This window comes from Lepisma saccharinum, chromosome 1 (genome assembly GCF_977018435.1).
Source record: "Lepisma saccharinum chromosome 1, izLepSacc3.1, whole genome shotgun sequence".
In the NCBI taxonomy this organism is placed as follows: domain Eukaryota; kingdom Metazoa; phylum Arthropoda; class Insecta; order Zygentoma; family Lepismatidae; genus Lepisma; species Lepisma saccharinum.
Window position 1 is genome coordinate 102,750,419 of NC_139229.1, and position 26,116 is coordinate 102,776,534.

The following is a 26,116-nucleotide window of genomic DNA, read 5'->3' on the forward strand; positions in this document are numbered from 1 at the left end:
GGAGGTTATCCCCCTTTGAAAGGAGGGGAGACGGTTATTCCACGTTCTGTATACAAATGACGCCGCCACCCCCACTCGTATTAGCTCTCCACCCTTTGTTGAGCAGTCCGTGACAGACGGTTTGCAGCAAGTGGGGAGTTGGGCGGGGGGAGTGGCGGGGGGCAATCGGGGGCTGCGGCAAAGTTGGCACGGAGCCAGAATCTGGTGGCGTGACCTGTGTGTGTGTGTCTCTCTCCATGACCTGGTCTCTGTTGATGACTGGGAGATAAAATGCGTCGGCGGCCGAGGGACAATCAATAGAGTCTGCTATTGACCCTTACGTTTACGCGTTGCGTTCCTTCATTTGAATAACGGCCTGCTTGAGATAGGGAATCTTTGCGCGGAACACCGGTTCGATACCTGGCGTCGGTTGACATTGAGAAGACGTCGGGCCCCCGTTGACGAACCGGAGAGTCCGTCTGTAGCAGCAGCGTTCCCAAGAAAGTTCGTGGATGTTACAGGAGGAAAGTTATTCTCTGGTCCGGGAATATCTGGAGCAAGGACGCGCATAACGGTAGAGAAGAAGAGAAAGCTAGTGAGCGGAGCCAAGCAGTACGCGCTGATCCTAGCAGCTGTTAGCTGCACTCACTTGCCCTCTCAAGAGTTCATTGGTCGAGCCGTCTCGAGTCACTATATGCGCAGACTTGTTTTCGTTCGCTTGCTCCAAAGATTTCCGAGACAGAGTATAGAAATTTCAGCGTAAAATGAAGGCTCGGCAAGTACTCAAACCCGTGTCATTGCTTTACCAACTGTAGCTGTTTTATTTGTGTTCAATTGTCTGTCGTTGCTACCGCAATAGGATATTTTGCCTTTGAAACACTGTAGTCGTCGACCTTGTCTGGTTCCTCCCAGCGTAATTTCCTGTGTGTGTCAAATCTTAATGTAATTTACACCTGTACGCTAGGAGGAACCAGGCAACGTCGACGTCTAATTTGATTTTCTTTTTTTAATTTGCTTTCATTTTTTTTCAATTGATTAATCAAACAATTAATTTCTCCTTTAACTGTTACATTTCCCCTTCAACTGCACTAAAATATTCAAAGGTCAGTTATGCGATATGCATACCTCGGAAGAGGGATGGATTTCCCAGAAGCGGGAAGATAAGCTTCTAGGAGGAAAATTCCTTCCTATTGCTGACAGTTTGCAATTGTCAGTTGTGTGCTGTGAAGTGTCTCTTGTTTTTGCAGTTTGTTCCTCTGTGGTGTTCGTCTGTGACCTTATAACAACAATGTAATTGTCTCCACGTGATTTCGTTTATCTCAGTTTCTGATAATTTAAAAATGGAAGTGAAAATATTTCCAGTTAGAATTAGCTTATTTACGATAACTCAGCATTTCTGGAAATTTTGAAAAAGTAATATATTTTGGAAAGTGCTTTTCGTTTAAGATGTAAATGAGAACCCATTTTCTTGAAATGACAGATATGAAAGATCTCACCATTGTTATTGATACAACAGTGAATTACAACATTCAAGTGACAAACGAACGAATCAAGAAGACCCTAGCCATCATTCTCGCTTGTTTATCTAATCGTCTCAGAGAGAACTGAAGGGGTAAGTTTAAAATGCCATTTTCACCTTCATTGATAACGCACAATTATAGGCTACTACTACATTATCATTTTTATCTTTTGCTGGTTCATAAAAACTTAAAATTGTACAAGAAATTTCTCTCTGACACACCCTTTATGCGCAACAGACCTCCCTTATTAGAATATATTCTACGTGAGTGATCTATCTATCTATCTATCTATCTATCTCTCTCTCTCTCTCTCTCTCTCTCTAAGCACACAAACACACTCTATACAGTGGAACTCTGTAACTTTGTAAATGGATAATGTGTTGAAGCTCATACATAATCTTTCAACATCACTGAATTAAAACACGAGGCCAGTTGGAAGGTGGTGTTTTTTGTTAGAATTATTTTTCGGTTCCGGCATACGTTCTCAAGTAGCATTAGCGAACAAATATAATTACTAAAATACAGAGGAATCCATATTGAATTCATTCTCTTGATCAGTTCCAAAACAAAAATGAATTATGAAATTTTGTATACAGTAATGAGAGATATTGTTGTGCTTATTGCTATCGACTTGTGTAAAATAGGTTTTTTGGTGGGAGTGTGAAATCTCACTTTAACCTGTAGGCCTAGTCACAGCAGCTGTTCTGATTGTAAAGTGGCCTTGAAATCATTTTTATTTGTCAGGTTGCAAACTTAAATCAGCATTTTTTTTGTCAACCATTTAAAAAAATGATATTCCATATTTTAAAAAAAATGTATGTGCAAAACTTATTTTGAAGTTAAATGACTAGTAAAGCGGAAATGTGGTTCGACTCCCGTAAATTGTCGAGATACACCTCTGCAACCCTCTAGCGGACACACAGACACACATACGTGAGCAGCGAATGAGAGGAACCAGTATGTTAGATGGTGCAAAATCATGCTATTTCTATACAGTTTCTAGAACCTTCCCCTCCCCCATTTTCAATGGGAATTCCTTAAGTACAACAACGATAATAAATATAAATGTATGAGTCGCGGTAGCTCAGTCGACCTCCGTGGCCCACTATATGCCAGGGGTCTCGGGTTCTAGTTCGGTTCAGACATGGATGTTTGTGTCCAAATGAGAATACAGAAAACAGAGAAAATTGAGAAAATGTTAATAATAGGGGATACTTCCGCATAGGGGCACTCCTTTAAAAAAAAGTCGTTAGGGTGTCTGACTACCATGATCCCCGGCTGGGGAGAAACGGGATTATTTCCACCTGTTGAAACGGCTCCGGCGCCCACCCAGTGTCGTATAAAGGGAGGAACCTCTTGGGGGGGGGAGGTAATGGCGGGCAGAGGCATGTTGCTAATCACATCACCTACACCTTCAGCCGTGATCAAGAAAGTGTGGGCCCAACTCCACAGCCCCTATACGCGTTCATGGCGTGGCGCAAACACAGGAGAGCACTTTATTTTGTAATAAATATAAACATACGAAGACTTATATTATGTACCAGCAACATAAGTAAAATACATGCAAGTCTTCACAAAATATTTTATTACAATTAATGATCGATTTGTGTAATTTGGTTGCAAGAAAATTTTCAGCAGAAAAATAACTGGAAAAGTAACTTAGTTACTTTTGAAGTACAGGTAACTGTAACTGAGTTACTTTTTAAAATTAGTACCTGTAACTGTTACTTTTTTAAGCAAGTAACTTTAACTTTAACTAGTTACTATTTTAAAAGTAACTTTCCGAACACTGGTTATTACAAACTTTACTGTAGATAAATTGTTTTGGTGTTGTGTTTACCAATTTCAGAAGGCTTCACTGAGTCCAATGCAAATTGTACGACATGGCAATTTCACTCGAAAATTGAAGGATGGCACATTTTACTCCAAAATTACCAAAATGTCACTTGCCATGTTTTACACCCGAGCCCTTCATTTAATACTGTATATTTTAAAATATACTATTTTCGGTAAATAGTGTCAAGCAAAATAAAACCACACACTTCGATTCGGAACAAACCATGTATCAATTGGAGATTGGTATGGAACTACTAGGAAGAAAGTCAGGCTTCTTGTCAGGGAATCGTTTTTCAGCCATATTTATTAATGATAAAACATGAAACTGTTGAAAACAAACAGAGCTGACAGCTGTTTACAACAAACAAACCGCGAGGACTTGGAGAGTTGTCTCTCTCATTGCGTGTTTGCACGGAAATCACCCCCTGGTTAATAATGATGGTAATCATGTCCTCGTCAAGCAAGATATTATTTGCAGGTCCCTCAATTTGCCAGTAGATGTCTCTGCTTCTCATTACCCTCCCCGTGTTGACATAGAGCCATGATGTAGCTGTGTGCCAGCACCATTGTTGTCAATGATTTATTTGTAGCTCTAATTGCTCCATTGCCTGTGTATCATGCATATTTTTTGCGTTACCTCACTTTTTAAAAATTACAAAAAGAGTTACTAAACTTCATAGTATAGTTATACAATAAAGAGTAAATTAGTGCAGTGCGATTATGATTTAGAACTATTCCAAAGGAATTATACAGCGTGTGTCATAATAGAGTAAACAACTTATCAGGTTTATTATTTTTAAAATATATGAAAACCAACAATGAGGTTTGTTGTATAACAATGAGCAAACCTTCAAGTTTTGTTTTATGCGCAAGATTTTTGTAAACACAGTCATTGTGGGACTGGTGTAGTGTGAAAGAAAATGGCGACTATCACAGGTGCAGAAAAAACAGGCTGCGTGTCAAAAGTTCCCAGACCTTTCACCCATAGACTTCTGCATTTGGTGCTTTGTGAAAGACAAAGTCTATGCGCACCTGTGCCGCAGAAAGTGCTACAGCTAAAGGAGAGAATAAGAAACGCCCTTGCTTTGGTCGACGAGGAGTTCTTGGGAAAAGTGTGGCAAGAACTAGAATTTTGAATTTGAATTAACATTTTTTTGGGTACGTCAGCACTGAGGCTATTTTGCACCCGTCACACTATACGGGGTCCAGCCCCTTATCATAACAAAAATAAAAGCGTGTCTGAAAACTAAAATTTCCTTACCTTGGTTAAAAGCTGAGGCTAAAAAGGGCGCTCAGCACAAATAAGGACAAAACACAGGATTATACTGGCCGTGGGGCCAGTCGCCAGAGCCTCGTTAGTCTGCAGTTCAGGGTGTACTACGTGGAAGTGAGGTTGACTATTGGGTGCACTACGTGGAAGGAGCACCCCTTACACCCCGAACTAGAATTTCGATGGGATGTGTGTCGCGTATGTGGTGGAAGCCACATTGAACACTTGTAGTCATTCATAGAAACGAAGTGTTACTAAATTATACACGACAAATATCATTGTCGTATTCCATAGTTTAGTCGAAATAAATTCTTAGAAGTTGTTTACTTCCTGTGTAAAAGAAACAGCATCCTTCTAGAGCGAAGAAATCCCAAGTAGCAACCATTTTTAATGGCTGGACTGTCGACGTACGGCTATTTTTGGAGCAAATTGTAGCCTACTATTCTGCATGCAACGAACCGCAAAATGGTCGGTTTTCAGAAAATGAATTATTTTCTCTTGAACGTTAAAGACAACCATATGAGAGTAATATGGAATACATAAACCTTATAAACGATAAAGATGCAATTAAGATTTCTAAGAAAATACAGTAAAACCTCGTTAATCCGGACTAATGGGGGGATAAGTTGACCGGTTTATCTGAAATAACCTAAAAGAACGGTAGAAAGTACATTAAAACTCCTTTTAAAGCAACAACATGTTTATTATGGTGTATTTAAAGGGCATAGGCCTAAATACACTATACTGTACAGTAAAATGTAAAGCAATATTATTCATACAATGCAGTACGTACATACGCGATACCTATATTATGATGAGCCCGACGGACTTAAAACCTTGCATTCTGCTTTATTATTATTATTATTATTATTATTATTATATTAAGCGAAGTCTGGATTAACGAGGTTTTACTTTACTAATAAATGACCAAAGAACCATAAACAACAAAAAATGCAAATTAGGAACAATATTTTCTATTTCTATCTAAAGCAAAATGCCCTTAAATGCCCTTAAAATTGTCTTCATGGTCTCAAAAAAAGAAAAAAAACGACTCCATCAATTTTTAGGTCCTGGTGATGACAAAAGTTCCTTCACCACAACTACAACAAGTTGAAACACCGAAACAACTGAAATTCGTCGAAGGTATTTTCACACAATTGAAAGCAGCTACGGAACCTATAAATACCCTAAGTACTGCGCACACATTCTCAATGAACGAGGTATTTGATCAGCTGGAGGAAAGCACACATTGGCAACCGTCCACGAGAAGATAGATAAGCGAAAGCTTCCATATAAAAATAAAAGAAGTGAAAGTACAATATTTGAATTGATTCTCCTATTGGAACACTGACGTAAATTTCATTCAAGTGGACTTGAGACAACAGCTAAATATAATGTAGATCGACCGGATTAGTGCGACAATGAAGTCCGTTGTTTTACAGTAGGAGAGTGGGATGTCTAAATATTGTCAGGCACATTTTCCCCCACAGTGTTCATCCACTTGGTTTTAAACAATGCGAGATTCAAGAACTGAAACAAGTAGCCAACAAAACAGTTGCAAACTATTGAACTAGTACAGCCACCGGCAAAAATAATAGAACGTAAATTGTCCATTGCTATTTTCATTGTCTTTGATTCTACTTCCTACGAGAAAAATGTTGTATTTAAATATGGAATTGATGTGAAGCAGATATTATCCTCTGCTTATTGACGTTTTATTTCAATTAATGATCATCACGTTGTGGAGAGCAGACTGAATGAAAATAGTGAAGAACAATTCGCCTATTACTTTTGCTGTTCGGTGTACAATCCAATTTCTCAAAGACATTTATTATATACGAGAGAAATGAATGAAAATAGCTAAGAACAATTTGTCTGGTAATATTTATGCATTCTTTCCAAACACAAAAATTGAAACCTCCAGAATACGAAGCATTGGAATATAATTTTAAGCATGTAGCACTGAAGAACCCTGCAATGGCCTAGTGTACCAAGGTTCATAGAACGGTTAAGACAGTGATGTTACAGGGAGACTATTTTCGTAATATATCCGGCTGTTATGGATTCGCAGCTTGGGAGCGAGTCATAACTCTCGAGCCTATGACGTCATCTCATGCCAGCACCTATCGCTACCACTCTAGCTCATTCGCTGCACTGTAGGTAGGCTCGCTGGAAAGTGAGATTACGTTCGAAACATTTCTGGCTGTTGTGCATTTGCAGACGGGGAGCGAGTCATAACTCCCGAAGCCTCCAATCAAGAAGCGAGCCGCTGACGTAATCTTAACCCAGCACCAATCGCTAACCTCTTGTTCACGCTATAAAGTGTTGGTAGGCTCGCTAGATAGGTTCGCGTGATCAGCTTGAGATGCGAAAATAATCCAACTGTAAAAACGGCTGTGTAGGATTACCCTTTATTCTGCAGTGCTAATATGAAGGGTAGAATCGTGTGACGGTTCCTTTTGCAACTTTGAGAGGACTATGGAAAAATAATAGGAAGGTGAGATATTTGGACAGAAAGCCTGCTATAAAGAATATGGTGGAGAAACTACAAAAAATAAGCGCACTGCAAGTGTCAGCATTGGCGTCGGGAGAGGAGGGTCCAACCGGTATGTGTGTGGAGCTCAGGGGCGACTTACTGCATGTTAAAGATACCAGTGCTTTTTTTTCAGTGTGGATAACTTCAAAGAGACACATTATTTTTGATATTATTCAGATGTCAAAGATAATGAAATTCAAGAGGGTTGGGCTCTTTTTCTGGGGACCGGTCCAAAGTTTCGACTCCCATGATCACTACCGAAAAGGAGCCCATTTGAAAATAATTCGTCCACCCAAACAAAATATATATTCTACGCCACTGATAGGCACGCGGCTGATGTTGAGTTTCTTAAATCCCTCGGCGATATTTTCATTCTTGTTAACTCCTTGAATGTACGGCACACGGTTACGTAGCGACCGAATACTTCTCCTCCTTTTTCTCTCTTTTTTGTAAAAAATTCCCACAACACTCCACACGCAGTCTCCCCTCCCATCCCCACTTCTCTCGTGCTTAATGAACGCTGAAAAGAGCGCGTGTGCTTGTTAACATTTCAATAAATTCCCAGGTCGAATTCGAGAGAGGCGGCGTCCTTTGAATCATTGTCTTTGAGCAGATCGTGTAAACCTTGATTTTTAATTCAGCATCAATTCAGAATGCAAATTTGTTCCTCGGTCGGTACACTTTCATCTGGTTGAAATTCGAGCTGCGAATATCCTCACTGGTTCTCCTCCACTGTTATGCATACACAGAATGGGTGAATAAAACTTATATTATATTATCTCTAATCTATCTTATTGACACTTGTTCTTGAGTTTCGTCATTCTAATTTTCCAAATTATTCTGTTCTTTTTGTTGATGGTTGTGACAGATCCAAAAAAAAAAACTATGGAGGGGAAATACATGGGAGAAGTTGTTCCTATTTTAGTAGCTTGAAAGCCACCGTTTATCTATCTATCTATCTATCTATATCTATATATATATATATATATATATATATATATATAATAATGGATGTATGTAGCTACGTATGTATATATGTATGTTTGTTCCGGCATAACTCTCGAACGCCTGGAGCGATTTCAACTAAACTTCATACACAAATCATTTACGATCTGGAAAGAAATACTGTGGGGGTAAGACACTCCTGATACCCCTAGGGGTGGGGTGTGAAGGAGTGACATGTAAAAATAATCGAAAACGACCGATATTAGTGTGGATTCCATAGTTTTCGGTGTCGCTAAGATGAATAGTGACAGTCCCAATGCCGTTCAATTTATTTATTCTTGCTCCTGGAGATGAAACTAAAAATGTTGTTTATAATCAAGTTTTCAGTTAAATTAATATCATAGTGAATTTGTAAAAGATCTTACTTTATAATTTGTATAGGCTACTGTACTTATACTTTTAAATACCTGTAAATAAAATTAGTTACATTTTACACTATAATTAGAATTCATTATTTTCCTGTCTAATAGAAGATTGGAATAAATAAATACCCGGGCAACGCCGGGTAATCAGCTAGTTTCTTATAATGCTCTGTGAAAACAACTATTGCAGTCTAATTAGGTTGTGGCGTCTAAATCTACAACTGGGACAATCTGTTCTGGTTTTTTTTTCGTCTTGAATCACTTTTCTGCCTCTATTTTGGACGCTAATAAGCGAATCTCGTGTAGAGTACACCGTCCATAAAAACTTTCTAGATGTTAGAAACCACTACACGTATAGAGACATAGTTTTATGAAATAATATAAAAGAAGTAACAAACACTAGCTTGCTTATTAGTTTAGTTCTCTTGTCTGCCCATGTTTAATGCGATGTAACTTTCTAATAGTTCAGAAATTACAGTTGCTGCATGGATGAAAATTATTGTGAAATATGTTAGAGACATTTGTAAGAAATTCCAGGAAAAATATTAAAAAAATATTACACATGCATATTGCCAATTTTTCATGCTTTATTATTGACATTAATTTCGCGGGTATTTTTGGGGGGGATCATATTCATAACTTTAAGTAGCTTCTATTCTGTCAAGGTAATTCAACCGTCCACTACGTCTTGGCATATCATTTTCTCGTCTAGAAAGAAGACATTCAACGTCGTTTGCTGAAAGCTATGCAACTTATTATGCCCTTGTGCACTGTTGGGTAGCAAACACCTTAGGAGTTTGCGACCAGTTCTTCGTGTGACTGTACCATAAGGTGGTCGAGAAGTGGAAGCATGCCTTTGTCGCAGTGGAAGCGTCCATTGCAGACGTCCACCAAGAGAACCTTTGGCAATGGGGGGAGGAATCAATACCCCCCTTCCTCCGCCCCTACAAAAAAAAAGAACTCCGACTCAACGCATGCATTATTTCTGTAACTGACCTGGATCCTGGTTCCCTCGGTGAGCTTTCTTTTCGGCTGCAGAGATGGAGTCCGGCTCGAAAGACATTTTGTTCGAAACAGAGTAGAATGTCTCTGCGTTTTTATGCAAGGATAGCAATAACACTGTAAGAACACGCAACTGTTACGGCCAGCGGTTCCGTGAAATTCTAAGGGGGTGGCTAACCCCCGCTGTCTCGTAGGGGCTCCTGTTTACTTGATTATTCCGTATTTGTGTGAGGCCACGCGCACACCCGCAACTTCTCAGACGTACCAGCTTCGGACTATCTTTAGGTGGGATGGAATGAAGAACAGCAAATGTTGTTACCGCAAGAGTCCTATTTTGGTGTGCCCCAACGCAGGCTCAGGTGTGGGGGAGAATATAAAATCGATGCGTTTGATCATCTCTGTCCTAACATGTGTGGTGCACCTTGGAATAAGTCTTGAGTCGCCTTGCATTTGAAAGCATTTTCCGCGCGAACTGCTTCTAAGGCAGTACTTAACAAGGTTCGCAGGCCGAAGGACGTCGACAAGAATTTGCGTATGGGCCTTCTAGAGTTTGAGTTTGATTTGATTTGATTTGATTTGAATTGAATTTTGCTATTTAGCGTCCCTTTTCTGTCACTTTTCGCTAATCGCTGCAATGAGTATGAGTGATGACATCATGGAATTGATGCCTTGCCTTGCCTATGAATCGAATCCGGGACCACTGGCGTTGTAGCGTGCTGCGCTAAACACTCCGCTACACAACATGACAACAATGAAGTACATCGTATACTTTCGCGCCGACCGCTACCACCCTCTTTCTCAATCTCACGCCACAACAGTATTACAACCTAAAGCAATTTCTCAACTGGGTGATTTATGCAATCGAAACAGAAAGAAGGAAATGATAAGGTGAGAAATGAAAATGAATCTGTTACTTCAGTTCTTTTAAAGGCTTTTAAAGAATTTGTAAGAACTAAATAAAATATTGGCGTTCTATTACAAGTTAGAACGTGAAGATGATAACTTTGCAAACTAAGAGTTTATTTGAAATCTATTGGGAAGATGACGGATTTGTCCGAATAAGTGGGCAAAGGGCACGCTATACGCAAGTTTTCATTCGCGCATCTTCATCACAACTTCATCATTCGCTCGAATCTATGTTCCAAAGGAAGACCGGCCTGAAGGAAATTTTAACGTGATATATTGCGGAGCCAGGACTATACATAATTAAATTCTTGCATTTTTAGGAGCTTGGAGAACTGATAAAAATGAAGCTGAGTTACACAACTCATCTATTTTCCATGAAAAGTTACTAGTAAATTTTAACTTCACCTAATCGCAATACAGTATTCTTGTTTGGCCTTCATGCTCCCTTGGCCACCTCAGAGGGATGCAGAGATGGTATATTTAACGAAGGTCACGGCTACTTCTACCTACTATTGTTCCAATCGGGTACGAAGGATTTATTTTGGAAGAATGAAAACCTGGTACTTAATACATACCGAGGATCGTAATGCTTTCAAGTACAAGGTTATTTAAGATCTTTTGTATTTTATATCTTTACAGCTTATAAATTTGCAACTTGACACTCAGTTTCAGTGTGAAATTAGGTTGCTCATAAATATTTCGAACAATCCTGTATGTATTTATATCTGGTATTTATGTTACTTTCCTTCTACTTTTGGTTAATCGCGACTATTAGGATGAGTGATGAATATATTCACTTGATAAAAGACACAGACAAAGAACAACCATGCCCAAGGCGGAATTTGAACCCGGGAACTTCGATGGCGAGATTGAAAGTCGACCACTTAACGTGAGCCAGCCAATTCTGTATGCAAGATTTCTGGAAATAAATTTAGGGAAGTGTTTTATGGATGCTATTAGTTAATTTATGTTCACTGCATTTGAAATATATTACCTTTCAGCTATAAGTATAGAACTCTGGCAGTTTTGAAAACTTTGTTGCTTCTTCCTTTTCAAATGTTTACTTATGGGGTTCCCAGGCTGTTCCTTAAATTTTAATTTGTCAATTCTACGTTTGAAAGAAAAGGCTATAACCGTTATCTCCTCCCCTCTTTGTATGTCCCTGAATAGTACAGTACAAATGAGGAACCTTATTTACATTAAACAACACTGTAGAGTAATTCAGTGTTATTGTTTGAATTTAAATTTTGAGGCCAACTGAGACATGTCTTTCTTCTTTACAGTTTCAACAGACAGTGAAGACATTCCTCAACGAACGCATCTGGGAGTTCTATTTTTACATTCCGAAGACGTGGCCGGAGGATCCAGTGATAATACATTTACCCGGAATGACGTGTACGGTGAGTGCAAAAGCCTTATACTTACGTATTTCTACCACGACTCTCACAGGACGTAATTCTTGTGCTAAACCTCACATTTCACAATACAACACATCACCTTTCAACAACATTAATTCATGCTGCTTACTTTATTATTCAAACGATAAAAACATCGTAATTCAAGGTTAGTAATCGGAACTCCAAGGTGTATATAGATGTAGGTATGTTAACATCTTATGACGTCATCACAAGTAGGCCCTATACAAATATCAAGAACTAAGTTATATTTTGTCCACAAGGGAAAATACTTACAGGGTCAGAGTAGCCACAAAGAAGAGTACCCCATCCTGACATTATAATTTCAAATTATTTCTTGTAACAGACATGATCATTTAAGGAGCGTAGGTCAGAAGCAAACTGTCATTGTTACGGAATCATTAAAACATGACTTGAAATTATTGGAATATTTTTGGAACATTCTCTTGCAAATGAGTATAAACCGAGTTGTACTACACACACAGATATACCTATAGAGTTTATATGTACACACAAACTCAAAATTAATATTGAACGGATCAGTATCAATCAAATCTTGAATTTTCATCTTTGTTTGCTTATTTCTTTACTTGCAATTGCAGAGTTAAAACATAGGCCGTTTTCACTCAAGCATCTTTTAGCTGTGAACCAAGAATATTCATGAATATAATATCGTAGTCACACAAACACACCCATCCATATATAACAAAATGTTTTAAAAACTCAAATGAAAGGGAACAAAAAATGCCTGCCAAATCATGAGCACAAACGTAAACACCCATACCTAAAATATAAAATTTAAAAATGAAATACAAAAGGAGAACGACATACCGGTATATAAACCCAAGTAATCTACAGTACACTCACAAAACTCATTTTTCATACTATACCAATGCATTTCCATCTAATTTGGGTTATGTTAAAATATATAAAAGGAAGAAAATACATAGACCTTTGACTATAAAACCGATTTATCTGAAAACATATTTTACAAGATTGGAGAAAATATGTATTTTTTGTAACACAAATTTCATTTTCTGATTAAATTTCGTCACGGTTAAAGGCAGAAACAAATTAGCATCTCGTGCCAAAAAAATTCTGCCTCTTGATTTAATCGCGAGGATGGAGATGAATGATGAACTTATGAAATAGACAGGACAAACAAGTGATGTATCTATGCCTGGCCATGTTTCGAATCTGGGACCACGGAGACCAGCAGATGCTAATTGACGCCTAAGAAAAATACACTCCCTATTAACCATATAGCATTATTAATTGTTTATGCAGTAATAGTCGGTTTTTACGGTTCAATTAGTATTGCTGGTGTACCTCAAACTCCCAACACCAATTAACGCCCGCATTGAAGTGGTTCGTTTTATTCGAGCAAAAATTACACGTTTCAGATTTCCACGTTAACATAATTTGATTTCAATTTAATTTAAATTACATTTAATTTCATCAATTTTTGCCGACTTGCGGTAATGACTCTGTGCACGAGAGTGAAGCAAGCTTTCATGCGTAATGGGAGGCATATTCGATACTGACTCGTGTAATTTAGTGAATATTCTGCATTGGACGGTTTGACAAGAGTTTAAATATAAGAACATCGTATAGTATCTCCCTCAAAGTCATAATTCGAAATTAAAACTTTCTTTTTCAGAATTCTATATTTTGAAGTTTACTTTATTATCAGTAGGCCTTGAGCCACGCAAGTTGTCGGTACCAATCGGGGGGACGGGTTCTAATATGATTTGTTGGTAAGGTTGGGATGCCTAGAGATGGAAAATATGTGATAGCATGTCATAACTCTTTGCCTTCTGTGTGTTATCACTCCACTCCCCAGATACCTTGATTTAAATCGAAAGTTTTGATAATTTTTAATATTTACACTTTTACTATTAGAAATGACAATTACAGTAATTCTGATCTAAATTAATAATAATAGTGATAATAATTAAGATTCTAATAATTACACTAATTAAAATATGTGAATATTTTAATAATTTAATTGACAAGTTGAATGGGATTTAACACCATTACTGGATTCAATTGGCTATTTTCCCATCATTAATGCCGATATATCTGAATTAACAACTGAAGTGTGCAGCTATGAGAATGACAGTAGCAGTCCAAGGACAGTGTAAGAGTTCATTGAGGAACGTGGGCAAGTGGTACAATGCCTCTAAAGTGCAATTTACCTAAATCAATGGCGTGGAGAGCCATAGGAAGGATGGAAGCTGGACAGACAGCGAGAGGTATCTGTAGCCCTTGGAGTGTCTCAATGCCATTTCTCGCCTGTATATTCGGTTCCAAACAACGGGAAATGTGCGACGAAGGCAAAGTCAAAGCCGTCCGCGAGCAACAACAACAAGAAGATTGAACAGACGACAGAATGCAACGAAACTACAACATGCCATTCTCATAGCAATAGGGCGCAGGTGTCATCTCAAACTGTCTGCAATCGCCTTCTTAAAGATGGCCTCTATGCATATAGACTCGTGGTGCGTATTCCATTACTGTACAGCTTTCAGTCCGTAGAAACTTGGCTGAGGAACATCGCAATTGGGGCCACAATGAATGGGGTTGAGCGGTGTTCTCCGATGAGTCGCGGTTCAGCCTCCAACCTTACAATATACGTGCCTGATCTGGAGGGAATGTGGAACACGATATAACCCTACTTTTGTGCAAGAAACATTCTAAAATGGAGGCGGTGGCCTGATGGTGGGGGCTGGAATCAAAATTGTGGGACGTACGGACCTCCACGTCATCCAAAATGACAGTTTGACCGCCCTTAGAAATGGGGACGAGTACCTCAGACCTCTTGCAATGCCGTGCGCAGATGCAATAGATGATCGTTTGCTTTTCATAGGCAATAATGCTCGTCCTCGCAGAGTTCTGTTCTACAACGTGCTGGAGAACGAGGGAATATAGAGTATGGAGTGGCTAGCATGATAACTGGACTTAAATTCCATAGATAATGTTTTGGTTGCACTTGGCAGACGCATTCTAGGTAGGATGGCACCTCTCTCAACTCTTCCAGAGCTGAAATTGCCCGAAGTGAAGAGTGGTGAGGACTCCCCCAACCTCTCTTCGTTCAGGTCATCGAGTCCGGCCATACAGATGTGCAGCGGTGTTAGCCGTTCGAGATCACACACCATACTAAGGGTTAGTTACTGCTGTGACCCTGTCCGTTTCTGAGCTGTTATATTGATACACACATTGCTCTATGGTGACACACATCATGTGAGCATTGGTTCAAGCGACTGTAGGGTCTTTCTGTTACCTGTACTCATCCATACTCTACTGTATCTGTTCTCTGAATGTTCTTTGAGTTGCATAAACATCGGCTGTACATGGTTTTCGTCTAGTTTTTCTGTTCCTCTCTTGATACAAGAAGAAGGCAGTGGATAGTAATGGCAGGTCAATTATCAGACAATGCACTATTTGATCGAATTATTGTGACAGCACAGAATCGGAATCTTCAAATGGGCTTTCTTCTAGAACCATTATCGTGTGGTTTAGAGACATACTTCCCCCCTGAGGAAGTATCTGGAAATTCAGCCACGGCGATTGATGGTATGGCTCTTATTCAGAGAGTAAAAGAAGAGGAGTCAAACTCTGGTGAGGTCTGTCAGCCTTGTCCATTGCTTTGCGGAAGTAAGTATCCAATGATACTTACAATGAAATGTCTAGAACGTCCGAAAGTGAAGTAAATTCCTAAGTCACACAAAGAATAAAAAAACTCTAATTGCATTTCTTGTTAACGAATGTAGGAAAACAGAGCATTTTGTAAAACTTTTGAATATAACACTGTTCGTGAACTGTAAAGATACATGATGCAAAAGCACATCTGACGGGAGCCCCAAAGTGTTCAAACTCAACAGTAAATATGAAGAAGAGATGGTAATTTTTTGGTTAATACTGCTGCTGCTAATGAGGGTTATGGAGCGGGAGAAGCTCAGATGACACAGATGTGTGTTTTATGTGTTTGAGATTCCATGAAAGAATCCTCCATTCATATTGGGGGTTAGGCGTAGAGCTGACAACTCTGCACTGTAAAAAAAAATGTCAAGAAACAGCAATATAAGGCCATGGATGTTCCCAAGGTAAAATATTCCGGAAGTAAAATAGTCCCCCGTTCGGATCTCCGGGTGGGGACTACTTTGGGAGGTCCCTGGACTAAGGATAAGATCTACGTTAGGAATAAGGATATTAAATTAGGCACCTGGAATGTTCTGAGCCTTTACCGGCCTGGGGCATTTCAGTGTACAGTTAATGAGATAGTTAAGTATAAATTAGATGTAGTAGCTGTCCAGGAAGTTAGGTGGCCAGGAGAAGGGAATTGTAAAAATAAAAATTATACTTTTTTCTATGGTGGTACTGAAAATCATAATTTTGGAACAGGCTTTTTCATAAATAATAGAATTATCTCGGCTCTTAAAACAGTAGAATTTATTAATGATAGGATATCATATGCAGTTTTACAGGGTAGGTGGTGTAAAATGATTTTAATAAACATACATGCACCAACGGAAGATAAAGATGATAATACTAAAGATGATTTTTATACAGAGTTAGAACAGGTCTTTGATAAATTTTCTAAGTATGATATGAAAATTCTGTTAGGTGACTGTAATGCACAGATTGGCAAAGAAGAGACATTTAAACCCACGATTGGTAAAGAAAGTCTTCATGAATGAAGTAATGATAATGGTATAAGATTGATTACTTTTGCAACCTCAAAGAATTTAATTGTGAAAAGTACCACTTTTAAACATAAAGATATCCATAAATATACCTGGTCTTCTCCAGATGGTAAAACTCATAATCAGATAGATCATATTCTCATTGATAAGAGAAGGCATACTAGTATAATTGACGTTCGTACACATAGAGGTGCTGACTGTGCCAGTGACCATTATTTAGTAATTGCTAAATTAAGAGAAAGACTCTCAGTGATAAATCATAAGCAACAAAATCTAAAAGTTCTAAAATTTGATACAGGAAAGTTTACTGATGAAAGAATTAAGAAAGATTACCAAATTAAACTGTCAAATAGATTTGATGTTTTGCAGGATTTAAATGATGATGAAAATATAAATGAAGTAGACGTAAATAAGAATTGGGAGCACATACGTAATGTAATAGAATCAGCAGCTAAAGAAAGTATAGGATACCATAAACCGAGAAAAAGTAAGCCATGGTTTGATAATGAATGTCATAATCTAATAGAAATAAGAAATCAGGCTAGACTTAGGTGGTTAAATAACTCTGATGATACAAATCTAAACAATTATAATAGAATAAAGCGAGAAGTTAACCGCACGTTTAGAAATAAAAAAAGAGATTACTTGAAAAGCAAAATTAACGAAATTGAAACAAACCGCAAAAATAAAAATATCAGAGATTTATATAAAGGTGTAAATGAGTTTAGAAAGGGGTGGCAACCTAAAGTAAACTTGATAAAAGATAAAGACGGTGATTTTCTAGCTGACCCAAGCGATATTCTAAATAGATGGAAGAACTACTTTAATGACCTTTTAAATGTTCATGTAGGAGATAAATCAGAAGTAAATGAAGTCCACACAGCAGAACCTTTAGTTCCAGAACCTAACTTGACTGAAGTTAAAGATGCTATTAAAAGGCTAAAGAATAACAAAGCACCTGGCATTGATTTAATACCAGCTGAGTTAATTAAATATGGTGGAAATTCATTAATATGTCAAATTCATAAATTAATTTGTTTAATATGGAATAAAGAAGAAATCCCTCAACAGTGGAAAGAATCCATAATTGTTCCTGTGTTTAAAAAAGGTGATAAAATGAACTGCAATAATTACCGTGGAATTTCTCTACTCTCAACAACATATAAAATATTATCTAACATTCTTTTAACAAGACTAACCCCATATGCTAATGAAATTATAGGTGATTATCAATGTGGATTTAAACGTAACAGATCAACTACAGATCAAATTTTTCACATCAGACAGACACTTGAAAAAAAGTGGGAATATAATCAAAATGTCCATCAGCTATTCATTGATTTCAAAAAAGCATATGATTCGGTCAAGAGAGATAAATTATATAATATATTAGTAGAGTTTGGAATACCTAAGAAGCTTGTTAGTATGATAAAAGTATGCACCAGTGAAACAGAAAGTAAAATTCGTGTGGGTATTAATATGTCTGACAAATTTACAATTCATGATGGGTTAAAACAAGGAGATGCATTATCTCCATTGCTCTTTAATTTTGCCTTAGAATATGCTGTTAGGAAGGTAAAAGAAACTAAAGAAGGACTAAAATTAAATGGTGTGACTCAGTTGTTAGCATATGCAGATGATGTAGACTTACTGGGGGATGATGTGAATACAATTAAGAATAATGCTAAAATATTTTTCAAAACTGCTAAAGAGATAGGTTTGGAAGTTAACAAAGAGAAAACTAAATATATGCTTACAGACCGAAACCAAGTGTTAGGTAATAATCAAAATCTAATTATTGATAACAACTCGTTTGAGCCAGTTCCCAAATTCAAATACTTAGGAGTAATATTAACAAATGAAAATTATATTAAAGAGGAAATAAAAAGTAGGCTTAATTCAGGAAATGCATGTTACTTCTCTCTTCATAAACTTTTGTCTTCTCGTTTAATATCTAAGAAACTAAAAGTTAAAATATACAAAACAGTAATTTTACCTGTAGTATTATATGGGTGTGAAACTTGGTCCCTTACATTGAAAGAGGAACATAAATTGAGAGTATTTGAAAATAGGATCCTTAGGAAAATATTTGGACCTAAAAGGGATGAGGAGACAGGTGAGTGGAGAAGGTTACATAATTTAGAACTACATAATTTGTATTCATGTCCAGATATTATTAGAATAATTAAATCAAGAAGACTTAGGTGGGCAGGCCATGTGGCACGAATGGGAGAGGAAAGAGGAGTTTACAGGATTCTTGTTGGGAAACCTGATGGTAAGAGACCTGTAGGAAGGCCAAGACGAAGATGGAGGGACAACGTTAAGATGGACCTAAGGGAAATCGGTAGGGATGGAAAAGAGTATATAGAACTTGCTCAAGATAGGGAAAGATGGAAGGCCTGTGTTGCTGCAGCCATGAACCTTCGGGTTTAAGAAGGCTAGGGAGTTAGTTAGTTAGTAATCATGGTTAAATTGTTTCTGATATATTGTACCAAAATACCCATTATGGTCCTTGACATTAGGAAAAATAGCTTCAATTCTTATTAAAAAAGGGTGAGACAGATATTTATCAACTTGCACCTTGGAGGAACTATCTCAAGAAACATATTTAACGTCCGATTTATCAAGCTGCTATAAGCAAGAGATGTCTTCTGAATGATCCATGTACACCTAGTCCAAGTGGAAGAAGGTGGACATTGAAAAAACACAATGGAGCAGAAGAGCTGGTAATGGATTGGATGTGCGTCTTCTGTCTAAATAACATCAGGTGCAGTGACAACTGCAGACTACACACCCATGTGAAAATCAATGAGTGATGACACCTATTCAGAAGATCATGATGATGAATGCAAATAATATAATTTTGTTTATGTAAAATTATAACATACATGTGTATTTAAGATTTAGCCACTATTATTATTGAAAATTGTAAGCAAAACTTATGCATTTAATATATGTCAGTATATAAGCAATATAATAAAGTTTTATTACTATTATTATAAGGATTATATTAATATTATTACACTTAATAATTATAATTATTATAAAATAATATTGAATTTAATAAGTGTGTTGAAATTATATTTATTTATTCAAATATTGTGATGAATTTATATGCTATTTATAAAAAAATATGAACAACCATTAAATTTCGGCTATGATTACTAATTCAATAATATTATATAAAATGCAAAGAGTTATGAGATGCTATCACACATTTTCCAGTTCCAGGCATCCACACCGTGCAAAAAAATCATATGAGAACCCATCCCCCTGAGTGGTACCGATCGCCTAAATTTGAGGTCCTGGCTCATGGACTACAGGGGACACTAGTCATAGTGTGAGGGATATTTGCAGACTGAACGCAACCACGTAATAATATTTCGGGCATACTTGAATGGGTACTTTCTAAATCATTCACAAGGGAATGTACTTATACAGAGTTCCTCTCTCTCTCTTTCTTTTTCTCTCTTCGCTTCCTCTCTTCTCTTTCCGCCTCTTTCTCTTTCTTTCTCTTCCCCTTTTCTCTTTCCTTCTCTTCCTCTTTCATCCTCTTTCTCTTTCAATTATTTTTCTTTGTTTCACTTCCTCTTTTCACTTTCCTTCTCTTCCTCTTTTCTCTTCTTTCGCTTTCTTCCTCTTTACCTTTTCTTTTCTTGCTCTTTTCTTTCCTCCTTTCCCCTTTTCAATGTTCTCCTCTTTCTCATTCTTATTTTCTTCTTATCTTTTTTCCTCTTTTTCTTTTCTCTTTCCTCGTCTTTCTCTCTTCTATTTCTCTTTCTTCCTCTTTTACCCCCTTTTTGTTTCCCTTCTATTCTTTCTCTCCTTCTTAAGCTCCATCCCATCTTCATAGAATCAGGAAAACGATGCAAAGAAACACGAAAATACAAAATACCAACACATGCGTATAAATTCTTCTTACATATAACGAAAGGTGCAAATAAATTAGACGCCCGTGAATTTAAAGATGGCGCCCATTCAGTTTTCATCTGGAGTAGTTGACTGATCAAAGTCATGGGAAATATGTTGTAATCTCGGAGTTTCAATTCCTGCCTTTCCGAATAAAAGACCATATTTTTAGCCATCTTAAGAAAACTACAGTTTATTTCTAGCCTCTAGCTACGTAGCGCATTACGCTTACCACGCCGCCCAGAAAAAAAAAAACAGCTAATTGCAAAACATTTAAGAGAATGGGAAGAGTTGTTTGCAATTGAAGAATAAGTCTCAGTACTGTTCCTTTTGTGTTCGTAGATCGCATAGATTAGATGCTCAATAGGTACCTGCTGAAGTTCAGACGCAAACTGGCTCAACGCTATAAATGCAAATTTCCTGATTGCGCAGGCAACCCAAAGGTCACCGGTACTATTTGGGTTGCATAACAGGCAGGATGATCAGCTTAAAAAGCCATCCTGGGAAGCAAAATGAAGTGGAAGCGTCACCTCTCAGTTTCCGCGATACCGCAAGCTCAATTTTCAGCATCTTTAGCTGCTAAATATTTCAAAGCGGTTTACCTCATTCCCCAGGGTCAATCCCGGAGCTGGGTTTTAACGAAGGCCGTTATTATCTCCTTCCCTGTCGTGTTTCTCTTTCGTATTTTAAGGCAATCAAGCATAAGCTGTGGACTACAAAGTGATACTAGATAAAAGTAATGCGAAAGCTGATTTTTACACGTGAAGAGAGTGGTAAAGTTATATTCATGTAATGTTTCAATTGAGCTCCGACTATCATATAATAACTAATGTATACATTGTGGAAAACCATAAATCGAACTTAGTCGGTGAAATTTTAGCAAAGATTGTTCAAAACTTAACATCAATATTTGGTATTTCTGAGGATTTTAATACGGAGTGCATTCACTTGGATTTTGAGCCAACCTCCGTAGTGGAGTGATTAGCACAGTGCGCTAGCACGACGGGTCCTGGGTTCAATTCCAGGCCTGGGAATGGGTGTTCCTTGTGAGTGTCCCTACATCTATTTCCAATATATCATTTTTCACGATTAGCCAAAAGTGACAGAAAAGCGAAGTAAATTAAACAAAATCAATCAATCACTTGGACTTAAAGCAGCGCTTTTCCAACTCAATTAATTTTGTTTCCTAAAATGAGAAATTTTAATTTCAAGGTCACACAATAATATATTAATGTTCACAATGTAACTTTTTGCACTTGTATGATTTGATTTGATTTGATTTTAAAATTTTTGGGTGCGTCAGCACTAAGGCTATTTTGCACCCGTCACACTATACGGGGTCCAGCCCCTTACCATTACACGTAACAACTCTAACGTTGCTTAATTAAAATCATAAAAGATTAAAATGTTGTGACTGTTGTTAAAAGCCGAGGCTGCAAAGAACACTCAGCACATATAAGGACAAAACACAGAACAACACAAACAAAATTATACTGGCCATGGAGCCAGTCGCCAGAGCCTCGTTAGTCTTTAGTCCAGGGTGCACTATGTGGAAGGTACCCCTTACACCCCGCACTTGTATGAAAGTCAATATCAAGAACATGTACTCAGGTGCAGTAGTTCAGACGCTGGAGCAATTTTAATGAGTATGAAAAATTTCACAAGTTGGTGGAACACCTGTATTTTGGGTACTTTCTTAAGATAGAGTGCATATATACATATATTTGCCGTTGCGCACATACCAATTTTCGTTTCGTCTCCCTCTCTCTTAACATCATGTTCTACGCTGCTCGCCAACCTTTGCCATTGTTGCCATATTGTCATTCCATTCCTGGACACACTCGCGCAAACATCATTGAAAACAATTGAATAGCGCTCCAGCTAGCGGTTCACACCGTTCGGCAGGGACGGTAATGTTGCAATATAGCATGACGAAGTGATTGCTTCTTTTATGCAGTGAATGTTCATTGGCTAGCTAGTAACTAGTGTTGCCAACTGTAATAATGAAGCACTATTTCTGTCACTGAAGGAGAAAGGCAGGTAATGTGACGGTGAGTTTTGTTCGATTCGAAGCACCATATTTTTATTTCATACTAAGTATTTGACCGGTTTGACGTTGTGTGCGTTAATTGCGTGTGTGTATGTGAAAGTGTGTGTTTGTTACTGAACGTTAAATTCCATAATGCCTCCAGTTCTGTCAAAGTTGAAATAAAAACCTTGCGTAGCCAAGCTCGGAAAATTCACAAATTGTTCATATTTCATAATTTGGAATTGTTAAAAAGAAATAAATTATGTGGCTCCATGAGCATTTCAACTCTTGGCTCCGCCACGTGTTCTTGTAGAAATTGCATAGAGGCGGCTGTCATTTTTGCTGCTTAATGCGATGCATATTGTTTTCTGTGTTAAAATTGCCATGCTTTGATGGGTGACAAGTTCATAAAAAAAAAGGAAAAAAAACACGCGCAGCTTATCGCAGTATATGTACTTGTTATTGTTGTGGAAGCCGGCATCGTTTGTAAATGTACTACAAAGGCAATCGACTTCGCAGATCACAGAGAGGCAATAATACTGCTTGAGGAGGAATGTTGTGGTCCAATTGTCGAGGTTTAACACGTTCGCATGTTATTAGTTCCAGGGGTGCCGACTTGTCAAAATTATTGGGGGGGGGGCCTCTGATCACTGAAATAAATGAATGAATAAATGACTCCCTCCCTTTTTTAAAAATAAAAATTACGTCTTCGTATAGCAGTTTTTAATTAGCTATTATATTCCTCATGCAAATGAAATGTAATATGAAAGACGTGTGTCTGCTCATTTGTTTTTTAGATAACAATTAACATTTTTATTTAAAAGTAGGCTATGTATTTACATTAAGAGGCCAACATAACAGTTTATGCCGGCCTCGGTAGCCGAGTGTGTTGGGTGGTCATCTCAACTCGCTTTGATCCGGAGGTCTCGGGTTCGAGTCCCGGCGAGGGCATAGGTGTGTTTTAATGTCCGCAACAGACTTGTAAGGAAAGGACATGTGACGGGTGCAATGAACCTTAGTGTTCGCGTACCCATAAAAATAGCGAATATTTACAATATTTAACAGTTTTATTTAATTATTTACATAAATGCTAACACAAATCGCAGGCAAATAGTTTTACTTTTTTGTTCTTGCTACAATATTTTACTTTTTAAATTTAATTTGCAATAATAAATAAACACATAGCACGCCGTGCTATAGCAATAATGCCTTTGATCATAGCCGTTCCCGCTTTCGTAATACAGACTTTTCATAAGCTTTCCTTGCGTACTTTACTGCAAGCCAGTGTTAAATAAACTCAAAGACTTTAGAATTATTTTCCCCTTATTCTTTGGACTAGAGGAAGAGATTTCGAGGATAACTAATTATTCTACATATCAATATTGACTGAAAGGCGTGTTTACGACCTCAAATTGTTCAGAATTCACTAAACAACATACTGGTATAATTGTCATATCACCTCGTTATTTTGAAACTCTTTTTAGTAAAAATGTTAACAATACTCATAATTATATAATTCGTATATAGTAATAAGTCATGTGTTTTGCTGTCTCCGTTCATACCCCCCCCCCCCCAAGTTGAAGGTTTAGCGGTCTCAGCCCCCCAAATTTGATGGTCTAGAACATTTCAAATGTGTATTTAAAGTTAAGTTCATGTGGCACAATTCAGAGTAAACTTTACAAGAGAAGCAAAATAATACATTAGATCCTCTTAAGCAAAATTATTTGAGGGGCTCTGCCCCCACATCCCCCCCAAGCCCCATGGAGTCGGCGCCTATGATTAGTTCTCAAAGCAGTGGTAATGTATTATCTGTCGTTGCAGTTCCGTACCAGTGTAGACTGGTTTTGGGAGTGAACAGTTAGAACGCCACCAGTGCATTAATGCAATGGAAAGTAATAAAGTGTTTATTTTGTTTGAAATCACTCAAATAAGGAATCACTATGAAGAAGTCTTCTTTGCAGCATTTTTGGTAATTTTACGTGTGTGTTAGTCCATATTTTGCGAATTTACAAAGCCACTTGTTAGTACATATTAATAATCCTAGTCCTGGTATAATGCATGACGTTTAAAACTCAACGTTAGATAGACCTAAATTCTCTAATTTTCTTGTTGTACGTAACAGCTGTGCATCGGCGCACTCCAGCGATTTTTCTATCTGCTCCATTAGCAACACTGCTTCTTGAGTTGTGTCGCGCATCGCACGGCAGAAATATATGTACTGGGCTCTACATTTCAGAAGATGGCCTTAACATTTTTTCTTGATCTCACTATTGGTCTCGAAGTCTTATTTTAACTGGACTGTGAAACACATGTTTCTTGATTACTCAGCTATGATTTGCAGATTGATTTGCAGATTAATTCAATCGGCCTTTATTTCCTTCATCGAATGAAAGTTGAGAATGCATTTCAAGAGGTTGTGTCATTCATTTTATATTCACCACGTGTTAGTTGCAATGAAATATAGCACGGATCTTGATGTCCTCTTTTGTAAAAAGATGCGCACAATAAATATGTGAGAAATCTGGAGATCTGGCTGGCCAAGGGAAAGACTCGGCTTCATACAAAACGATCTGGTGCTGTGTGAGGTCGATCATTATCTTGCTGAAAATGGTCCTTTTGAGACATGTCATGAAGTGTCGTACTGCATGCGTCTAACAGTAATACATGCATACATAAATTATGTGTCAATCGATTAGATTTGTTTCCAGAAGAGACTGAATGACAACAGCTGCAAAACAAAATATTAAAGGAGCATTTCTTTTACTTATCGGTCAATTGCCTACCATTGGTCATATAAAAAGCCAGTTTAGGTAATAAAAGGCACATGTCTATGTATATTCATTATTTCGCGTAGCACGTTATCGCTTTAGAGATTTATCAAACTTCGAGATATGCCCTCCATGGTTTCAAACTAAATTTCTAAATGTACGACAGTTGCTGTTCGGAACTTGCGATAAGAATCATTACATTAAAGACATTAAATTTAAAATCCAGATACTTAAACTGTCTCAAACTCTCTTCGCTTGATAAAACGGAAAGTAATTTAATCTAACTTATAGTCAAAGGATGGCTTCTTGATATGACAAATGAGCTATTGTAAAAAATATATATATATACAGTAGAATAAGCCTGTCAAAACATCCGGATGATGTATATTCCGAATTTCAAATTATCGGGTACTACTTTGAGAATGCAAAGGATAATTCGAAAATTTCGGATGTCCAGATTTCTGCAAAAGCAAGTTAAAAATTTTTAGATGGACTTCCAAATTATCCGTAATTGGACATTCTTAGTCTAGAAGCATATTATCTATCAAACGTGGCGTCCAAATTCTACACTGTTAGAAATTAATTACAGTAAAATCTAGATTATTCTACACTTAAAATGTAACTGTCTGCCCGTTCATTTAAGAAAATGGGACCGTTTTTATTTAAATTTGAACATTGTGTCATGTATAAAGATAGATAAGGATTATACATTACAGTTGCGTGTACTATAAAACATTTTTGAAAACTAAGTCATTTAGATAGATACGGATTATACATTACAGTTGCGTGTACTATAAAACATTTTTGAAAACTAAGTCATTAAAATTACATTCATTATGGTGGCCGTTTAATATTTTAAAGGCAGCCATTATC

General features: G+C 37.5%; 2 protein-coding genes across 8 annotated transcripts in view; one reads left to right on the top strand and one right to left on the bottom strand.

Annotated features, from left to right (window-relative positions):
- LOC145998800 (uncharacterized) overlaps nt 1–26,116 on the bottom strand; it is a 321,949-nt gene that overhangs the window by 220,706 nt on the left and 75,127 nt on the right. The gene's annotated exons all lie outside the window — the stretch shown is intronic.
- Nucleotides 1–26,116, top strand: part of LOC145998817 (uncharacterized) — a 189,890-nt gene that overhangs the window by 101,625 nt on the left and 62,149 nt on the right. For all 5 annotated transcript variants that reach the window (XM_083135471.1, XM_083135497.1, XM_083135479.1 and 2 more), the window contains one exon: nt 11,700–11,816. In XM_083135471.1, coding sequence (XP_082991597.1) covers nt 11,700–11,816 — 117 coding nt within the window. The remainder of the gene's footprint in view (nt 1–11,699; nt 11,817–26,116) is intronic.